Source organism: Plectropomus leopardus, chromosome 2 (assembly GCF_026936395.1).
Source record: "Plectropomus leopardus strain MGB_pleo_1.0 chromosome 2, ASM2693639v1, whole genome shotgun sequence".
NCBI classification, from domain to species: domain Eukaryota; kingdom Metazoa; phylum Chordata; class Actinopteri; order Perciformes; family Serranidae; genus Plectropomus; species Plectropomus leopardus.
The window spans coordinates 36748058-36766662 of NC_142177.1; the positions used below are offsets into that span (position 1 = coordinate 36748058).

Genomic DNA, 18605 nt, shown 5'->3' on the forward strand with positions numbered 1-18605 from the left:
TAACAAAAGATTAGTTCTTAAAAGAGTTAAAAACAGACGTAATGTAAAAAGGCTGGATTCAGCTGCATGTTTACAGTGATGTCTTATCTTTGTGCGTGCGTGCGTGCGTGCGTGCGTGCGTGCGTGCGTGCGTGCGTGTGTGTGTGTGTTTCAGAGGACAACCAGCGGCGCTCTCAGGTCAAACTGGGCTCGGCGGCAGATTTCTCTCTGGACATCAATGAGACGGATCTGAGCCTGCTGACCGCCAGCATCAGGGCGCCATCTGGCCGTGACGAGCCCTGCCTGCTGAAGAGGATGGCCAACAACCACATCGGTAACGTCCATACACAAATAAATACACACAAATACACACACACTCTAAAGTAATTAAAAACGTTATTGTAATATATGATAAATGTTCATTTAAATTTGACCTCTTCCACCCATTTTTCTTCCACCTTTACTCCATTTTTCTTCTTTTCTCTATTTTATTTCTTCCTCTTCACTCTTCATATTCTTGCTTTTTGTTTCCTCTCCTTCCCTTCTCTTTACTTCCTCTATTTTTCTCCCTCTTTCTTTCCTGTCCCTTGTGCTTCTCGTCTTCCTCTCCTCCATGTTTCCCCACCTCCTCCATCTTTTTTCTTTTCCACCTTTCGTTTCCTTCCACACTGTCGTTCTCTCTCCCTCCTCGTCCCAGGTATCTCCTTCATTCCCCGGGAGGTGGGTGAGCATCAGGTCAGCATCCTGAAGAACGGCCGTCACGTCGCCAACAGTCCTATCACCATCATGGTCGTCCAGTCTGAGATCGGTGACGCCAGTCTGGTCAAGGCCCACGGAGACGGCCTTATCCAGGGAACCACCTTCAACAACTCCAGCTTCGTGGTCGACACACGCGAGGCCGGTCAGTATCCAGAGCTTTATTTCTACAGCCAGATTAATTAAGAAACATCACAACAGCTGCCTGTTTCTGCCGTTTAACCAGTAATAACCTGATGTGTGTGTGTGTGTTTTTGCAGGATATGGCGGCTTGGCTCTGTCCATCGAAGGTCCCAGTAAGGTGGACATCCAGACGGAGGACATTGAGGACGGGACATGTGGAGTCACTTACTGTCCTACTGAACCTGGAAACTACATTGTCTCAATCCGCTTTGCAGAGGAACACGTCCCAGGTAAAATCCGTATTTACAGGAGAATGACTTGTTACTGCTCTGTAGGGTTTAGTATCATCTGTTTTTTTCAGATAACGGCACTAAAAAAATACTTTCGAAATGGAGCTAAGGCCTAAACCGATACTTTACAACAAAAAAGAATAAGAACAGTTAGGGTTTTTTTTAATTTTATTATAACAGCAAATTTGAAATTGAAATTATGCATTGTATGTATATATTAACCCTTAGCATTTCATTTCTTTGATACCCGAGCAAATTGACTTAATTTTTTTTAACAAGATAAAGCCCAAAAAATAGCAAGAAATGAATCAAAATTTATAAGAATTTCTTTGGAAAATAGGCAAAAAACAAAACAAGAAAATGACCTCAAGAAAGTGCTGAAAATTACATATGTTTCCTTTTTCTGTAACATAATTTAAATTTTTTCTGGACAATTTCCCCCCATTTCTTGATAATATCTAATAATATCTAATTTTCAGATAATTTTCTTGTCACCTTTTACTAATTTTTTAAAGTTTGTGGGACATTTTTTGACAAGTTTCAGAGGTTTAAATGTGTGTAAAAGAGTATAAATGCAGCACAAAAAAACTTCTGCGAATCCAGGTGTTCAAGGGTATAAGTAGACTTAAATATATTAGTATGAATAAATACAAAACATTGTTATGTATATATTCACATAATTCCACTTAAACAAAAGCTACTCTTTCTAATTTTGTTGCTAACCCCCTTCACTTTAGCTTTTCTGGTTTACGTGGCCTGCTGTGTTCAGAGCTCTCTGTCTCTTTTGACCGCAAATAATCTGAAATGAGGCACCAAAATCTGTTGTGTGAATTAGTCCATGAGGGGTTTCAGTACCAACGCCGCTATTCTGTTATTGAAAGAAGTCAGTAAAACCCCTAACACTCACAGTTGGATCAGTTTTATCAATTTATTTGGTTAAAAACCTTTTAAATGGGTCCTGATTGGCTGTTATATAAATTTAACTAAGTGAAACAGGAGACATGTTACATCCAGCAGGTGAACTACTGAAACAAATAGAAATACTTGCATCTTAAAGAGTCTGCATTTTTTTTAAGGAATCATAATAAGAGTGCATCTTTTCAGACAAATAATTTAAGGTATATGTGCGCGTGTGTCTTTATCAACAGGAAGTCCGTTCACGGTGCGTGTGACAGGGGAGGGTCGCATCCGTGAGAGTATCACCCGACGACAGAAGGCGGCGTCTGTTGCCAGCGTGGGGAGTGTGTGTGACCTCAGTCTGAAGATACCAGGTACAGTATACACACACACACACACACACACACACACACTGTCTGAAGGCTCGTGTGTGGACTTGCTTTTGTCCTTTCAATTATCCATAACCTGTAAACATCTGGTGATTGGTTGTCGTGCAAGTCAATTACAAAAAACATCAGGCAAAAGTGAGCAGGTCCTGAACTCGTTGTCAATGTGTCATAGACCGCCAGCGTTCAAAAGTATGAAAACGTCCTTTGTTATCAGAGCGGCTCCACTTTTTCTAAAACTGTTTCCTGTCTAAATCGCTGACATTTCTCTGGTTTCTGTCTTGTTTCTTCGTACTGTCTGCAGTTTCTCAGCGTTGTCATTTCTCAGTCTCTTCTTTCCCTTTCTCTTTCCCTTTCTTTCATCTTTTTCTTTGCCTCACTGTGCCATCTTTTTTTTATTTCTGTTTTAACATTTCTTCCTGTTTTCCTTCTCTCCGTGTTCCTCAATTTGGCTTTCCTTTTCCCTCTTCAATCTTCTTTTGTCCTACTATCATGTCTCCCTCATTTCCCCCTCAGTTTCTCCTTATTGTCTCCTCTTCTGCCTTCTGTCCCCGTCTCCAATCGTTCCTCTCTTCCTCCTCCACTTCTTTTTCTTCGTTCTCCTTTTCATCCTCCTCTTCCTCCAGTGAGCTGGTTCCTTCTGGCGTTATCTCGACAGCTCCTCTCTCACACCTCCTACTGCTCCCTCTGGTGGTCTGGAAGATCCAGCGGTTGCAGGAGTAGTTCCGCTGCCGTTGCCCAGGATCAGAGCTTCTCCCCTGGGCACGTGCGCCTCATCTCTGGCCTCTCCGGTCTAGTGCTGGCGAGTACGAGGGCAGCGAGGCGTGTTTGGGTGGTTGATACCTGCTGTTCTGTGGGCGGTGCCCGGGTGGAGGGTGCGTTATAGTCCTAGGGGGGAAAAAGCTGTGTTGGCAGCACAAGGTTCTTCCTTAAATTTAGTTTATTGTAGCTTAAAAAACATGAATACACAAAAAATTAGAAAACTCTCTGTCTATCTTTGCAGCAATCGACATGCAGGACGTGACTGCTGAGGTTACCTCCCCCTCTGGAAATAACCAGTCTGCCGAGCTGGTTGCAGTGGGGAATGACACCTACTGTGTGCGCTTCGTGCCCACAGAGATGGGTGTTCACACCGTGAGTGTGAGGTACAGGGATCACCACGTGCCAGGCAGCCCCTTCCAGTTCACTGTGGGGCCGCTGGGAGAAGGCGGGGCCGCCAAGGTGAGAGCAGGAGGACCGGGACTGGAGGGAGCAAAGGCAGGAGAGCCAGGTAAACACCCACACACACATCATCCTTACAGGGACTTCACATTGACTACATCCATCACATTCACATTAGAGCAACATGCAACAAATCCCCAGAAACTGCTAGATTTCTTACTAAGTAATGACTGAGCAAAGCTTTCGCCAACTATTTTAGGAAATTATGGAGCTTTTTACTAATGGACAAAACTTGTGAGCAGGTTCATGCGTAGGATTTATCTTATGTATGAACCTATGAGGCTGAGTGCCACAAACAGGGTAGAGAAGTCCACAAGTAAAAGATACACATTGTTGGTTTTGGTCCTGTTGGATTTCTTGCTAACAACAAAATGTAAAACAAAACGAGTCGTATCCTTTGACTGAGGCACAATTTTGGTCATTGATTTGTAAAAACAACTAAACTTCAGGCTACAAGATTGTAAAACTCCGGAAACATCCTGTATTTCCTAAAAACATCCTAAAGTCCAAGAAATGTCTTTAAATCCTTGAAACGTCCTAAAGTCCTTTAAGATATTTCAAGGATTGTTGCACATTTCTAGGATTTTGGACTGTTTTTTAATGATTTTTGGACATTTTTAGAATTTTAGGATATATCTAGAATTTAAAAGCATCTTTAGAGTTTTAGGACATTTTTTTGGACTTGAGAGCATTAGGGAGATTTCTAGGATTTTAGGTTAAATTCCTAAAATTTCCACAAACATCCTTAAGTCCTACAAAAAAGTTCTAATATCCAAGAGACGCCCTCAAGTCCCAGTATGTCTGAAGTCCTAAAAAATGTCCTAAAATCCTAAAAACATCTAAATTTGTAGGGTTTTAGGATTTCAAGACATTTTTATAAAGACATTTTTTCTAAAGTCCCAGAAATGTCTTAAAATCCTGTAGATGTTCTGAATTGCTACAAATGTTCTAAAATTAGAAAAGAAAGTCGCAAAACCATAGAAATGTCTTTAAATCCCTTAAAGGGACTAAGGTCCAACAAAAGTCCTAAAATGATAAAGTGTCTTAAAAAAAATCATCCTAAAATCCTACATACGTCCCGATGTCTTTGGAATGTCGTCAAATCACGACCAAATCTAGTGGTCTCGCCTGTCCCTACAGCAGAGGAAGCCTGGACTAATCGGTAAGGACGGTCACTGTGTTGTGGCTTTGCCGTTTTCACGTACCCTCTTTCTCTCAGCTGAATTCAGCATCTGGACGAGGGAGGCCGGGGCTGGCGGTCTGTCCATAGCCATGGAGGGACCAAGCAGGGCAGAGATTTCCTTTGAGGACCGTAAAGACGGATCGTGCGGCGTCTCTTACATCGCTCAGGAGCCCGGTAGAGAAAACACACACAGTTTAAGCTGATGATCGTTCAGTGATGCGTCTCTAACTCTGTGAGTTACGTTCTCGCTCTTTTCTCTGCAGGTGATTATGAGATTTCGGTGAAGTTTAACGAACAGCACATCCCCAACAGCCCCTACCTTGTTCCTGCTGTTGCCCCTGCAAACGATGCTCGCCGTCTCACTGTTACCGGCCTTCAGGTGAGGCATGAGGAGACACCTCCACACCCAGCCTGCCCAGCCTTGCTAAAGGGCTCTGGGGCACAGTTGCATAAAAATGTGATGTCATAAGCAGAGCCAGATTTTACTCTCGTGCAGAGAATAACTGGGTGTGATGGTTCGACTGGTTTGGATACTGAATGCTATTGTTAAACGGCCCAGATCAGTCGAAACCTGCAGTTTTTAATTGTTTCTTATTTCTTTATGCAACTGTCCTCATGGATGTGACCACAGCCAGGCAAACACACTGTGTGAAGCTGACACTCGCGTCTGAGAGGGACGCTAAAGGAATCTTCATGTGTCAAAAATGGAAATGATTTATCCTTCTTCCTGTTTGGACACATTCTTAAGGACTAACCAGTGCTCTAATTAACCGTAATTTTCAATATCCACAAATTGATTGTGCCATTTATTATATAAAATGTCAGAAAACTGTGAAAAATGCCCAAAGTTATGAATTAAATTGTTATCCAACAAACTACAAAAAAAATCAATTTACAATCATGTAGAATAAAGAAAAAATGAAAATTCTCATGTTTTAAAAAAACTGAAATCAAAGCTTAACTTCATTTTTTTTGCTTGATAATGTAACAGTTATTATGTTTAACATTATGTGAGTCAACTAATCGATAAATGTTTGGACTCCACAATGAACCATTTCCATTTTGGACACTCTGGCTCATCATTTGACAGATTCAACGTATGAGATTTTAAAAATGTGTCGTGAAGCTTTACATTTATCCTCAAATATTCCTATTAAATTTGGTTATAAAATCTCCTCTCTCTGGACGCTTTTGCCTGGCTCTGGTCATCCCTCTCCTGTCTGGTGTGGAACTGCTGGTGTTTCTCTTGTGTTTCATTTAAAGGCTTTTAACAGCACCATCATCTTCATCATCATCAACTCCCTGGTTGCCTAGCTACAGCAGATGGAGGCGGGCCACAGCAGACCTGCTGCTTACTTTTAGAGATTGTAGTTTGTTTGTCTGTAGCGGTAAACCTCTTTTCTGTTTGGTTTGTTACGCTCTCGTGTGTTAGTTAAATCTGTCTTATAGTACAGTCAACAGAAACAAGTACTTTTATTTATCCGATATTTAACTCAGCCTGTTACCTAACAACAGACAGCACGCTGTCGTTATATATCAACAGCTTCTTAATTAAATTTCACTTTACTATATCATGATATATATATAACTTTTATCAATTTCCATGCAATTTTAGCAACCAATTTTTCAAACTTTTCCATAATATTTCACACAATTTCCTTGACTTTCAGTTGTTTAAAATTGGTAGGCCTTTACCATTTACCAATGTCATTACATCACATGCAGTTTCCAAGTTTTGTGGATGAAAAAAAACTGTAAGCTCTTGCTTACTTGAATCACTCATTAGACGTTCCCACCGCCAACTAGTTGCATATGCCGTTAGAACAGACCAGCGCAAACCCGTTGGCAAAATGTAAAGGGAGTGCCCCTTTTTTGGGGATAGAAAACTAAATATCCTGCAGATGGCAATGCAATTTGACGCATTTGGCTTATAATTTTGACAAGTTTGCATGATTTTTTTTCTTGTTAAACAAATGGGGTTTTTTTTTAACAAGAAATAAACAAAGAGAGCAATAACGGGTAACGCTGTAAAATGTCCTGCTGACAACATGTCAAATTCTTAAAATAACTAATTTTAAATGTCATGATGAGATTTGTTTGACTTCACAGATGTGATGGAAGTCCTCAATAAATCTGACGTGGTTAAAAACATTTTAAAAGACTGTACTATAACACTAAGACTGTAGGGTCGGTGTGTTTAACTCTGCTTTTTAACACTGTGGCTGTCTGCATCTGTCTGCTGAAGCTGCACCAACAGGAGCTCAGGTAAGAGTAGAGGAGAGCCAAAAATGAATGGCCACAATACAACACTTCACTCTTTTACTTAAAAGTGAGTGTACCCTTGTGTACATGTTTCTGTGTGTGTGTGTGTGTGTGTGTGTGTGTGTGTGTGTGTGTGTGTGTTCGTGTGTTCGATGCATTACCTTCATGTCCTCCCTGCGCACTGACTGTGTGTGTCTGACCTCGGTAGGAGTCTGGTCTGAAGGTGAATCACCCAGCATCCTTTGCAGTGTGTATGAACGGAGCTCAGGGAAAGCTGGAGGCCAAAGTCCACAGCCCCTCTGGAGCTCTGGAGGAGTGTGCCGTCACCGAGCTGGAAAGAGGTCTGCGTGTTTTTAAGCGTGTTAAGATTTGGCGACTTGGAGCGTTATAAAGAAGTCAGATATTGAAACTCCTGGTAACTTACTTCCTCTGTCCTGTTCTCCAGACAAGTACGCTATCCGGTTCATCCCCAGGGAGAATGGTATCCACAACATCGACGTCAAGTTCAACCGCTCTCACATCCCAGGAAGTCCTTTCCAGGTCCGAGTCGGGGAGCCAGGACAGACAGGAGAGCCGGGTCTGGTCTCAGCATATGGATCTGGACTGGAGAGAGGCACGACAGGTGGGTTACATGTCTGTCTGTTAATATTAGATAACAAAAGAATAGTACTTTCAATAAAAGACAAAGTTGTACATTTCAATTAAAATTTTTTTATGACTAACAAAAGGATCACTACACTGAGACAACCACTGCTAGTTCTTTTTCTTTTATAAATCCTGCAGGTAACCCGTCAGAGTTCGTCATTAACAACACTAAGGCGGGCCCCGGGGCCCTGTCTGTGACCATTGAGGGTCCATCCAAGGTAAAGATGGACTGCACGGAGGTTCCAGAGGGCTACAAGGTGAAGTACACTCCCATGGCGCCCGGAAACTACCTAATCAGCATCAAATATGGAGGGCCGAATCACATCAATGGCAGCCCCTTCAAGGCCAAAGTCACGGGTAAAGTGGTGAACGCATCTGTGTTGAACTTTTCTGCACGTTGCCACAACAACAAACCAGCTGCTAGTAATGTATGTATGATCAGTCATTTGGTGCCTAACGGCTCGTACACGTGCCAAGTTTTATGCGCTCTCAAATCCATTAAAAACAATGGATTGAAAACAATGCTGTCAAGATGAGCAAGCGTTCGGGGGGCCTTTTTTTCAGGGTGCGACGAATGCTTTCTTATATAAACAGAATTCAGCTTTTGCATCGAAGCAGCGTGCACTACACTACAATCACAGCCGGCAGACATCTTTCCTTTCCCCTGTATTTATCACTCAGTAGTAAATATCTTGCAGGGAGAGCTTTACATTAGTCACTAGGACCATATTTTAGGCTAATGCAAACCTACAAAACAATGCCTGGAAGAAGAGAAGCTCTGCAGTCAGGATTACTGGTACAGTGTCTCAACTATGATATAGTGCTGATTGTGGTTGCTTAGCAACCTCAGATGCAACCTGCACTCGGCGCTCTTGAAAGTTGGGGTAGCACCCAGCGCCTAACCTCACGTTTTCTAGGTGCTTAAAGATTTGCCATTATTCCTGGCCCTCTTTCTGTGGATACCTACTTAAAACTATAAAAGATATTCGTACTGGCATTTTTACATCAGAAATATCAAAATCTGTCTAAAACACCATATATCAATAAATTCTTGAATTTGTCCAAATAATCTCAAAGATCTGGTTGATATCAGTTTGATATTAGCTTTCTTGTGAAATGGCAACAGTGACATGAAGTTGAAAGCTTCTTATGCTCTTGTTGCTCTTGTCCTCCACATGCATACCAAAAAAAAGCCTAGATGCAATAAATCCTGGGAGGTTAACTGTGGCTTGTCAAATTGCATTCTGGGAAATGCAGGAGAGCAGTTGGAGATGAGAGAGACTTTTATTTTCTTGCTGATTAATTTTGTAAGTCCGTTTTTGCAGAGCAACTTCTTAACTTTTTGTTTGCTCACCGGCTTTGCAAGCATTTTGGAAAAAATGAAAGCTACCACAATAGATTTAATAGAAATCATACCTGATTTTCCACTCTTCTCTTAGGTCCTCGGCTGGTGAATGTGACCAACGCCAGTGAGACGTCAACCCTGACAGTGGATCCAGCAATAAGGGCGTCCAGCAGCAGCTTGGTTCAGAGCGCCATGCCCTGGCTGGGAGACTCCGATGCCAGTAAGGTGCAGAGCCGAGGCCCCGGCCTCACTAAGGCCTTTGTGGGCCAGAGGAGCAACTTCTCCGTTGACTGCAGCAAAGCCGGTAAGGAAGACGCAGCCAACACCACGATCTCACCGTTCACCTGTGATGATACAATGTGTGTGAGCAGCTCACTACATATTTTCTGTTGGGAAGATTTGTCTACAGTTTGTGAATAAGAAGAACCCAGTAGATCCGAATGATGGTCGGGTGAACACACAGGATGCAAACGTACACGAACAAGCACTGCTACACTGCAAAAGCCAAGCAACCTTTACAACACACAGTTTAGGATCACAAATGCAAAGATTTATCTGTTTTATCGTCCAGTTAAGAAGGTTTGATTTTTACCTATACTGGCTAAGCTGCTGATTAGAGCTCCTAAAATGTTGCCTGTAGAAAGTGTTTCCTTGAGCCAGCTGAAGGCATGGTGCGCATGCACGTGTGTGAACACATGATCGGGATGGTACCACCTCTGCGTTACTTTGAACCAAGAAAAAAAATGGATTATTCTTTTGTTTTTGGTTGTGAAGCTGGCACTGTGTGTGTCCTCAGCAGCTGTTAAACAAGTATTGAAAACAGTAAAGGTGGCATCAAATGAGATTTTTTAATCTTGTAATGTTATTCTTTGATAGTTCCTGATGCCAGTCAATCAAAAGCAACGCTCTTGTTCAACTGCCTTCTCATATTTAAGAATTTCAAAGGGTGCTGTGAAAAAACACATTCATATTTCTCAAGATAAAGTACTGAAACTGATGAATTAGAAGATTCAATACCAAACAATATAACATTTGATAACTTTTTAACAGTTTTGGATACTCTTGTAAAGACACACTTGGGTCGGTAAACAAAGTTTTGCCGTTTGATAAACCTACTGTTGTCATATTATGAACATTATTAGAAAATGTCAAACAATACGCAGCCCAACAGACTGTGCTATAAAATAATGCAAATATACCGAGATGTAAATTTGTCTCATCATGTCTATGCGTCTCAACAGTTAAGTTGTAAAATTATATTCTGATGACATAAGGATAAGAAACAGGTTGTGACAGATTCATGTTTCTTTGCCACTTTTAAATACATTGCTGTAAGGACACTTTACTCACTTGTCGTCTTCCCCTCCTCCTCTCAGGTAAGAACATGCTCCTGGTGGGTGTGCACGGTCCTCAGGTCCCCTGTGAGGAGGTTCTGGTCAAACACTTAGGCAACCTGCAGTACAACGTGAGCTACATGCTGAAGGAGCGGGGCAACTACGTCCTGGTGGTCAAGTGGGGCGACGACCACATCCCAGGCTCCCCTTTCCACGTCACCGTCCCATGAGGCACCAGGAAACCATCCGTCACTCCTCCTGGATCCCTGTTTTAGGTGGACACATTAGTTGCACTGCAAATGACTGTCCAGTTAAAAAGTCGCTTGACAAAGTTACGTGTGTACATTTTGCTTTCAGATGCGTAGAGTTCATTATCACAAGTATAAATGATTTTCAGCCCCGACAGAATCAAATTACTTGTTTTTCAATTTGCCAAACTGCCCCTTACAGAGGATAAAATCATCAGAAATTTTAAACACTAACTAAAAAAAAACATTTTAAGGGAAGAGGAAATGGACATATCCATGAATGGAGACTCTACTTTTTTTAGTTGGACACTTTTTATGTCTGCAATGAATCAGGAGGCAAAATGGTAAATTATACTATAATCTGGTCTAAAACTGGAGCTGTAAAAATAAATTAGAGGGAGAACTGATCTGACTGGGAAAGAGGGATCTCATCTGTTTATTTTTGCTTCCCAAAAATTATTAATTGACAAAATTTGCACTTGACGATAGTTTTTAAACTTGATTGATTGGTAAATTTAAGATTGCTTGACGTTAGTTAGTGAGGACGTCCTGACACAATAGCTTGGTGACCTTGCATCTCTGTTTCCAAAATGTTAAAAAATTGAGATTTGGACTGAGAAGTGGAGCCAAACTTAAAATAAATAAATGAATAACTGGAATGACACAGCACTTTGCTTCGAGTTACACAGTGACAGGAACAAAATTAAAATGAGGTTTCTTTGAGGTTTGATTGTGTAAAAGGGAGCTAAATGACCACCTTCTGAATAATTTCGAATCCTACAAAAAAAATCTGTTGCCTTTTCTCAACAATGTTGTGAAGTGCTTTGAAAGAAAAACGTTAAAGGCACAGTTTGTATATTTTGAAGTTGGGTTGTATGAGGCACTTGTCCGTAGTCAGTGTGTATGAGTAGTAGATGTCCGTCAGCATGCCCTCAGTTTGGAGAAGCAGGCAGATGTACCGCTTTACCCTGCTGCAGAAAACCAGATATGACGGGGAACTTAAGCCGTTATACATCACTTTCTTCAAAGCAACCAGACTCCACTGAGAAAAACACTGATTTGACCCCACAGAGCGCAGGAGCTGATCTACCTCTGCCCTGATCGAATCTGAATTTACCCATAAAAACACAAAAGTCACACAATAGCAGGAACAAACAAAGTGAGGCAGTGTTAGACCAGCATCTGTGTTCTGTGAGGTAACGTTACTGTTTTTGTCAAAAGAGTCTGGTGGCTTTGAAGAGAGCACTGAAAGGAAGCAAGTTAAAATATTGTCTAAAAAGTGAACATTTTAACTGAAAATAATTTTTTTTAGGTGGCTAAAATATGTTTAGTTCTAGCCACAGTAAACATCAGTACATTGCTTGGCTTCTGTGGTGGTACTCCAGCCTGCTTCTCTAAACTTGGGGCTGCAGACCGACATCTACTGTAAGTATTACACTGACTCATTCAACCCCACTTAAAAAAAACACAACTGTCCCTTTAACATCTCAATTAAAATAATAAACTGGAAATCTTTGTTTAGTTTAGTGTCAGTTTGATGCTCCATTAAAATGTGGTTCAACCACCCGCGCTCCAAAAGGAAGCATTAAACTCTACATGACTACTGATGCTTATTGCTAATTTCTTTGTTTCCAAAATCCCATGAATACATTATGGTGCCATAAAGAATCAATATAACTGTTAAAGCTGCCTTCACACTACTGTTTCCTGCACTGTACGACAGACTACTTAATTACGTGCTTGGGTTCATTGCCGCTTTATGTTATTCCTTCAGCTGTATTTTCCACATGAACAGATCTGACTTTTAACTTTGTGGCTCAGTTCTGATGTGCTTCAGGTGTGCCTGAACACAGCATGAGTGACAGTCAGCCAGGGATGCTGGATAGCCACGTTTCATATATACTGACATTAAAGTCCACCTATGAGTCCGATTGTACTTTCACTATAATCACTGCAAAGAATGCTGTAACATTACATTAAAAATCAGGTCTGAGTTGGAAAATTAGGTCAGATTTTTGTTTTGTGTGTAAATCCTGTAGAAAACAGGATGGATCTGTCTTTATCACTTACCTGGATGTTGTTGCCTAATCGTTGCTACTTTTGATACTTTGAGGATGAGAGGATTTTTGTATGGGGGGGGACATGTCATTTTGTATTAGGGAATGGGTGTTTCAATGTGAAACAAAACCCTGAGATGATGTACATTTGATAATTAAAATGAACTGGAATTAAAAAGATTGACCGAAGTCTTTTTTTTCTAGATCTCATGCCATCCAGTAACTGTGCTTAAAAGTAGAGCAGTAGCGGCAGTAGCATGGGTTTCTATCTTAAAATAATGATACAGGCCTTGTAATGATACCAAATATACTTTTCAAAGGCTAGAATGTTGAAAAAACGTTCAAAAACTTCATAATATAGCATGTCGATTTATATCACGATATACATCAAATCACTATTTCTGTCAAGCTTAAAGGTTTTCTTTCACTCTTAAGTGAGAAGATATCATAGTTCACTGAGTTTCATTTGACCATGGTGTGCTGGAGTGTAATAAACACATGATTTATTATTATTTATTAAACTTTCCAGCATTATATGAAAATTAAAAGCTCCATCTTAAACGAACTTCAGGTAAATTTAAGCACATTATGCCAATAAAAAGCCAATCTCTCCTGACTGCAGGACTCTGACTCCAACTTCTGTGGATCTTCTGTGAAACTTCTGTGTTATTGATCATTTTACTGAGGAAAAAACAACAAATTTAGAGTAGGCCTACTTCTCATATATATGCAGTTAATGTAGATTTACTTTTTCAATATGAGATCTTCACTGTATTAAAAGTATGTTACTCAATGCAGAAGCGATAGCTGGTTTCAGTTTTTATTTTGTTTTTGTACTGGGAAAAAGCAAAGGAAACACGACCGTACAACTAGCTGAAATCAGTCTGCTTTCAGAAATCAGTGATGTAAAAAACACAATGTTTTAACTGATGCATAAACACTGATAAGATTCTTTATGGCAGCAGCTCTACTGCTGAGCCAATCTTTGTTAATTCTGCTGACCTTTGCACTTTTAAAGAAAACATTTCATTTCATTGCTATAAATGTCTTTTAAAAAGTTTTTGACGTCTTCAAAGTGATCTTATGGCTCAGAGGTTGGAGCTCTATGTGGTTGGGAAGAGCAGGAAGCCGGTGAAGGTGTGGCTGGTGTGGCTGGCGCTGCTCTGGCTCGTCACGATGCTGTTGTACCTGGTTGCCTGCAGAGACACCGTCTCTCCGACCGCCAGCTCCAAGACGGCCGAGCCAGAGGTGACCAGGAAACCCTCAGACGTGTCACACTGCATCATGTGAGTGTTGCTGCCTTTCACCAGCTTCAGACACACCTACATGTGATCATACAGACACACAGAGGGGCAAGAGGTGCTCAGACCTTTGACTTGAGTATAATTAGTAATTAATTTAGAAATGCTTTCAACTAATACAAGTCCTGTATTAAAAAATGTACATATACAATTATATATATATGTATGTATATATATATATAAATATATATATTTGTAACAGAAGACATTTCCTGACAATAAGCAAAAAATCAAACAAGTAGATGACCTACAAAAAGTCCTAAAAAGAAAAAAAAAAACATTTTCTTTAAACATTTTATCATATGTATTTCTGTAAAATAACTTTACATTTAAAATTATTATAATTATATATTACCTTACCTTTCCTTATTTTTGGATTATTTTGTGATAATCCTCCCCTCTTTTTTAAAAACGACTTTTTAGGTGAAATTTCCAGCAATTTGTGTGACAATTCTTGACAAGTTGATCATTGCCTTTTCTCCCATGTTTTCAAAAGATATCAAACCAGTTTGGTCAGTTTTCAAATGATCAAATAGAAATATAAATAAAATTGTGAAAGGTGTCTGAACACAGCACAAGACAACTGATGTTGATCCAGGTTTGGAAGGGTTAAGTACCAAAACTAAAAGTACTAATTATGCAGAATGGCCAGTTTCAGAATCATGGAACAAATATTTAAATGCAACACTTTTGTTTCTGCTCCTATTTCTCACAGGTTTCAATTAAAGATCCAACACTGAATTCATGCACTTTTGACAACAAAATTACTGAGACTGAAAAGAGGAAGAAGCCTGCAAAGCCAGAAAAACACAGATACATAGATCAGTTTAATATGAGAACAAACTCACTCTGCTCCTTGCTGAAACGTGATAACTGAAGAAATAAATTCCTTTGGTGACGCATGTGAACGTCCCGTTTGTAAGCGGGTCCCCTCGAAACTGTTCATCCAGGTCACTCGAAGTCTCCCTGTGGAAATTTTTTGTACAAACATTTCAGTTTTTATTGATTATTTTAACCCTTTATTACCTCCATTCAAACACCAAAATTTTGATTATATTCTAATCTTCCCGTATTTTAGAAAGAAATTTTTGCTCAGTTTCCAAAGGGTTAAAAATCTCTGTCATTTTAAACTTTGCAGCACTGACCCGCTGAAGTAGATGGGGGTGTCCATCTCTGGTGCGTGTGATATCCGTTTGTAGGAGAAGAAGGATTTCTGGTTGTTGGAGGGGTTAAAGGGTCTTCCTTTATCCCCTTTACGGCCTGGATTACCAGGAGGCCCAGGGAGACCCACGTCCCCCTTCATCCCCGGCCGTCCTGGAGGACCAGAAATACCTGGCAGCCCTTTCTTGCCCCTGATAGGCTGACCTGCCTCACCTGCTCATAGAGAAAAACACTTAATCATAGATAAAAATGGTAAAAATAATAAAATAATATACTGTTTAGTAAAACAGAAAAAAAAACTAAAATGTTACAGTCCAATTTTATATAAGCAACATGAAGAAAAATCAAGATCTGAGAGTGTTTGTGTTTGAGTCCAGTGTGCTCACCAGGGTCGCCCTTCTCGCCCTTGGGACCGTCCATGCCGTTGGGCCCATGGGTGCCTGGTATCCCAGGGATCCCCGGGGTTCCCCCACAGGATTGTGTGAGGACCAGAGCGATGTGAACCAGGAGCAGGAACACTGCAGTAATGCAGCTCAGCCACCGGGGGGCCTGAGTAAACACACACACACACACACACACACACACACACACCCACACACACACACACACATACACACAAACAGGTTTTCATCACATCAGTGGACTATCATCAGCACCTGTCCAAAAACAAAACCCTAAACATGGACCTAATTAACACACTGTAACCCTAAGATACAATGCTTTCTCCTGTATGTTTTTTTTTTCCTGCAGCTGACTCGATGGTCTTGAGTGTACATGCAGTTTTTCTAATTAAATCATTATAATTACAAATTTGATCACTAACACCTCCACAAGACAAATGGATAATTATTACAAAAATACATTGACAGCACATAGAAAGAGTGAAGTTATCTGACAACAGCAATTTAAAAATTGTTCTTATACTCTCTTAATATTTTGAATCTTTAAGTCTTTTATCCACAGTTATATATATATAAACAAAACAAAATACAATGTCAAAACTGAGATATCTTAAGTTTAAGACAAATAAGCTCAAGAAAAAAACATTTGTGCATTTAAATTTAGGACTTTAAGCCTTCTATGGACGTGCAGACAACAGCTCTAACGCCTTTGCTAATAGAACTTTACTGTATTTAAAGGTTAAACATATTGACATGGATTTAGCTTCGACCTCAAGGAACATTTGTAAGAAATGACATGAAAACATCCACCTCTAAACAATGCTTGCGTTTCAACAGAGACTCGCTGTATACATGTTTTCCTTCTTTGCCTATTCTTTGATTTTCCAAGAAACAAAATTCTCACCATTTGCAGGCAAATTAGTCTCTCGTCTTGTGGTGGAGTGACTTGCTGATAGAGCGCGGAGGTGAAGAGCTGCCGGCTTCACAGCAACAGCAGCAGTAGCTCAGTCAGGAATAAAAACAGGAAGTGAAACGGTTCAATAATCATTTTTGGGATGCAACACAATCAGCAACACAATTCACAAATTCAGCCTCTCTGGGATGGTTGGGATACATTGTTCTAAACTTAGAAAAAATATCTAATTGAAAAAATGAAGTCTTAATTTGAAAACCCGGTATTCAAAATGTCAAAATGTTTCAGAATCAGAGAAGGATTTATTGCCATGTTTGTTTTCACTTACAAGTAGTTTGCTTTGGTTTTGGTACAATCATTTAACATACAATAAGCAGAGGAATAATAATGATAACAATAATAATAATGAAAGTACTGCAACACTTATTAAATAAAATGTATTTTAAAAAAAAAAAGTAAAAACAAAAAAAAATTGTACTTTAAAAGTTAGATAACATTTACTTTAATAAATCATGAAGTCATTGAATTAAATCACTAAGATATGGAATTCGGCTGTTTTCTGAGTCTTCATCTCAGCATGATTACTCTAGGCTACATGTAAACTATAGGTTTATGTAGGCTTCTGAGTTTGTTCATTTTGTAAAAAAAAAAAAACAAAAGCAAAAAACAACTTAAGATTTAAAAAATGTTTCATCTTTTTATTGAAAATATGATTAGGGGTTGAAATATAGGCCTATAAGAAGTTCATGAAGTAAAGATTCATTTGATGACTCTAGTTTTATTTAGTTAGGAAAAGTTAAAAATTACTCCACATTGACCAGCTGCAAAAAAAAATTAACTGTAACTGCAAACAAACTTAGAATATGACAATTTCTTATATCCATTTCTGTGGGTTTGATGTCATGAAATCTGCAATTATTACATTGCATTTCTCTGACAAAGCAAATCACCCATCAGAGGAAGCGAAACACTTAAACTAGAACTGAGGAAAAGCTCCACCTAAAGAAGATCTGATGATGAAGCATCATTGAATCTATCTGATTTTTAAAATCTTTCCGACAAATTAACATTTTGTTCTGTTTTTCTCTGAACTTCCTCAAAAAAACAAACTGGTTTCCTGGCAGTGCGTTGTGAAGACTCTCAACCCCAGTCAGGATGTTAGTATCTGTTCCCAAAATGCTTAATTTCCTCACCAGTAACCATCAACACATAGCTGATGTACTTTTTAAATTTAATTTACATCCTGTGAAATTTGCCATTTGGTTTTTCTCAGATCCTCTTTTCATTTCTTGCTTTTTGTCCATGTTTTTTTTCTGCAAATTTGAATCTACATATCAAAACTATTTCTTGACCCTGATCATCTGGGACATATCATGCCTGCAAATATGATTAAATGTGTTTTGGCGTCATTTCTGATACTTGTCCATATGTAAATATTGAATAAATCAATTATTTTCAGTTATCCTTAAGATTGAACCCCATTTTCGATGCCCTTTATGTCACTATTTTTTCTCCAGAGGCCATTTGATATTTACCTCTTTATATACACTAGTTGCGACTCTTAACGGACATTTCCACAAGATTTGTCCATTCCTTGCTTCCTTTTCATGTCTATGTAAGCAGACATGCAGTGCATCAGGGTTGAGGTTGGGTATCATTCACTTTCAAATAGATCCCAATATTCAACAGTACATTTTTTAGTACTTCCAGCAGCTGGCCAAAAGTAAAAGGTGAGTTTAGCTCTGCCTAGGTGGTAATATGGGCATCGACCTCGTGTTCAGGACTGTACTGTGGGAAAAAAAAAACACAAAAAAAACCAGGCTCGAACTGTAAACAAAGATTCAGGTTGAGGTGAAATACAGTTGAGAGGCTAGTCTGCATGAAGCCAGTTGGCAGGTTTCCATCAACTCTCAAATAACGCAAATTGAAATTGCAAATATAAAATATGCCTAATAGAAACACTTAATTCTTATAAAAATTCCCATTTATTGCAAAAAAAATTTTTATGCTTGCATTATTTTTCAGGCGAAAAAGCAATATTTTGCAAAACTGCAAGGAAAACACTTTTTTGGCTTTTATAGGTCACATGAAGCTATGGCTATG

General features: G+C 39.5%; 2 protein-coding genes across 5 annotated transcripts in view; one reads left to right on the top strand and one right to left on the bottom strand.

Annotated features, from left to right (window-relative positions):
* flnba (filamin B a) overlaps positions 1-12904 on the top strand; it is an 81893-nt gene extending 68989 nt beyond the window's left edge. For all 4 annotated transcript variants that reach the window (XM_088069944.1, XM_088069948.1, XM_088069951.1 and 1 more), the window contains 12 exons: positions 155-313; positions 677-880; positions 996-1148; positions 2297-2419; positions 3435-3701; positions 4872-5009; positions 5099-5214; positions 7306-7438; positions 7543-7719; positions 7881-8099; positions 9182-9391; positions 10464-12904. In XM_088069944.1, the coding sequence (XP_087926070.1) occupies positions 155-313; positions 677-880; positions 996-1148; positions 2297-2419; positions 3435-3701; positions 4872-5009; positions 5099-5214; positions 7306-7438; positions 7543-7719; positions 7881-8099; positions 9182-9391; positions 10464-10651 (2087 nt within the window). In that variant the 3' untranslated portion in view covers positions 10652-12904. The remainder of the gene's footprint in view (positions 1-154; positions 314-676; positions 881-995; positions 1149-2296; positions 2420-3434; positions 3702-4871; positions 5010-5098; positions 5215-7305; positions 7439-7542; positions 7720-7880; positions 8100-9181; positions 9392-10463) is intronic.
* Positions 12905-13532: 628 nt separating this feature from the next.
* Positions 13533-16640, bottom strand: c1qb (complement C1q B chain). Its single transcript, XM_042496934.2, has 5 exons — positions 16494-16640; positions 15575-15737; positions 15173-15401; positions 14876-14993; positions 13533-14048 (listed from the first exon to the last, which is right to left on the bottom strand). The coding sequence occupies exons 1-5, from the start codon at positions 16494-16496 to the stop codon at positions 13830-13832; spliced, it is 732 nt and encodes a 243-aa protein (XP_042352868.2). The 5' UTR covers positions 16497-16640; the 3' UTR covers positions 13533-13829.
* Between the last annotated feature and the right edge of the window lie 1965 nt (positions 16641-18605).

Bases quoted from the DNA above. Each gene is read 5' to 3' on its own strand.
- c1qb (XM_042496934.2), bottom strand. The intron at 15,402-15,574 runs GTGAGCACACTG...CTCTATGAGCAG, and splicing joins GGGCGAGAAGGGCGACCCTG to GTGAGGCAGGTCAGCCTATC. The intron at 14,049-14,875 runs GTGAGTTTGTTC...GATCACATGTAG, and splicing joins ACGTTTCAGCAAGGAGCAGA to GTGTGTCTGAAGCTGGTGAA.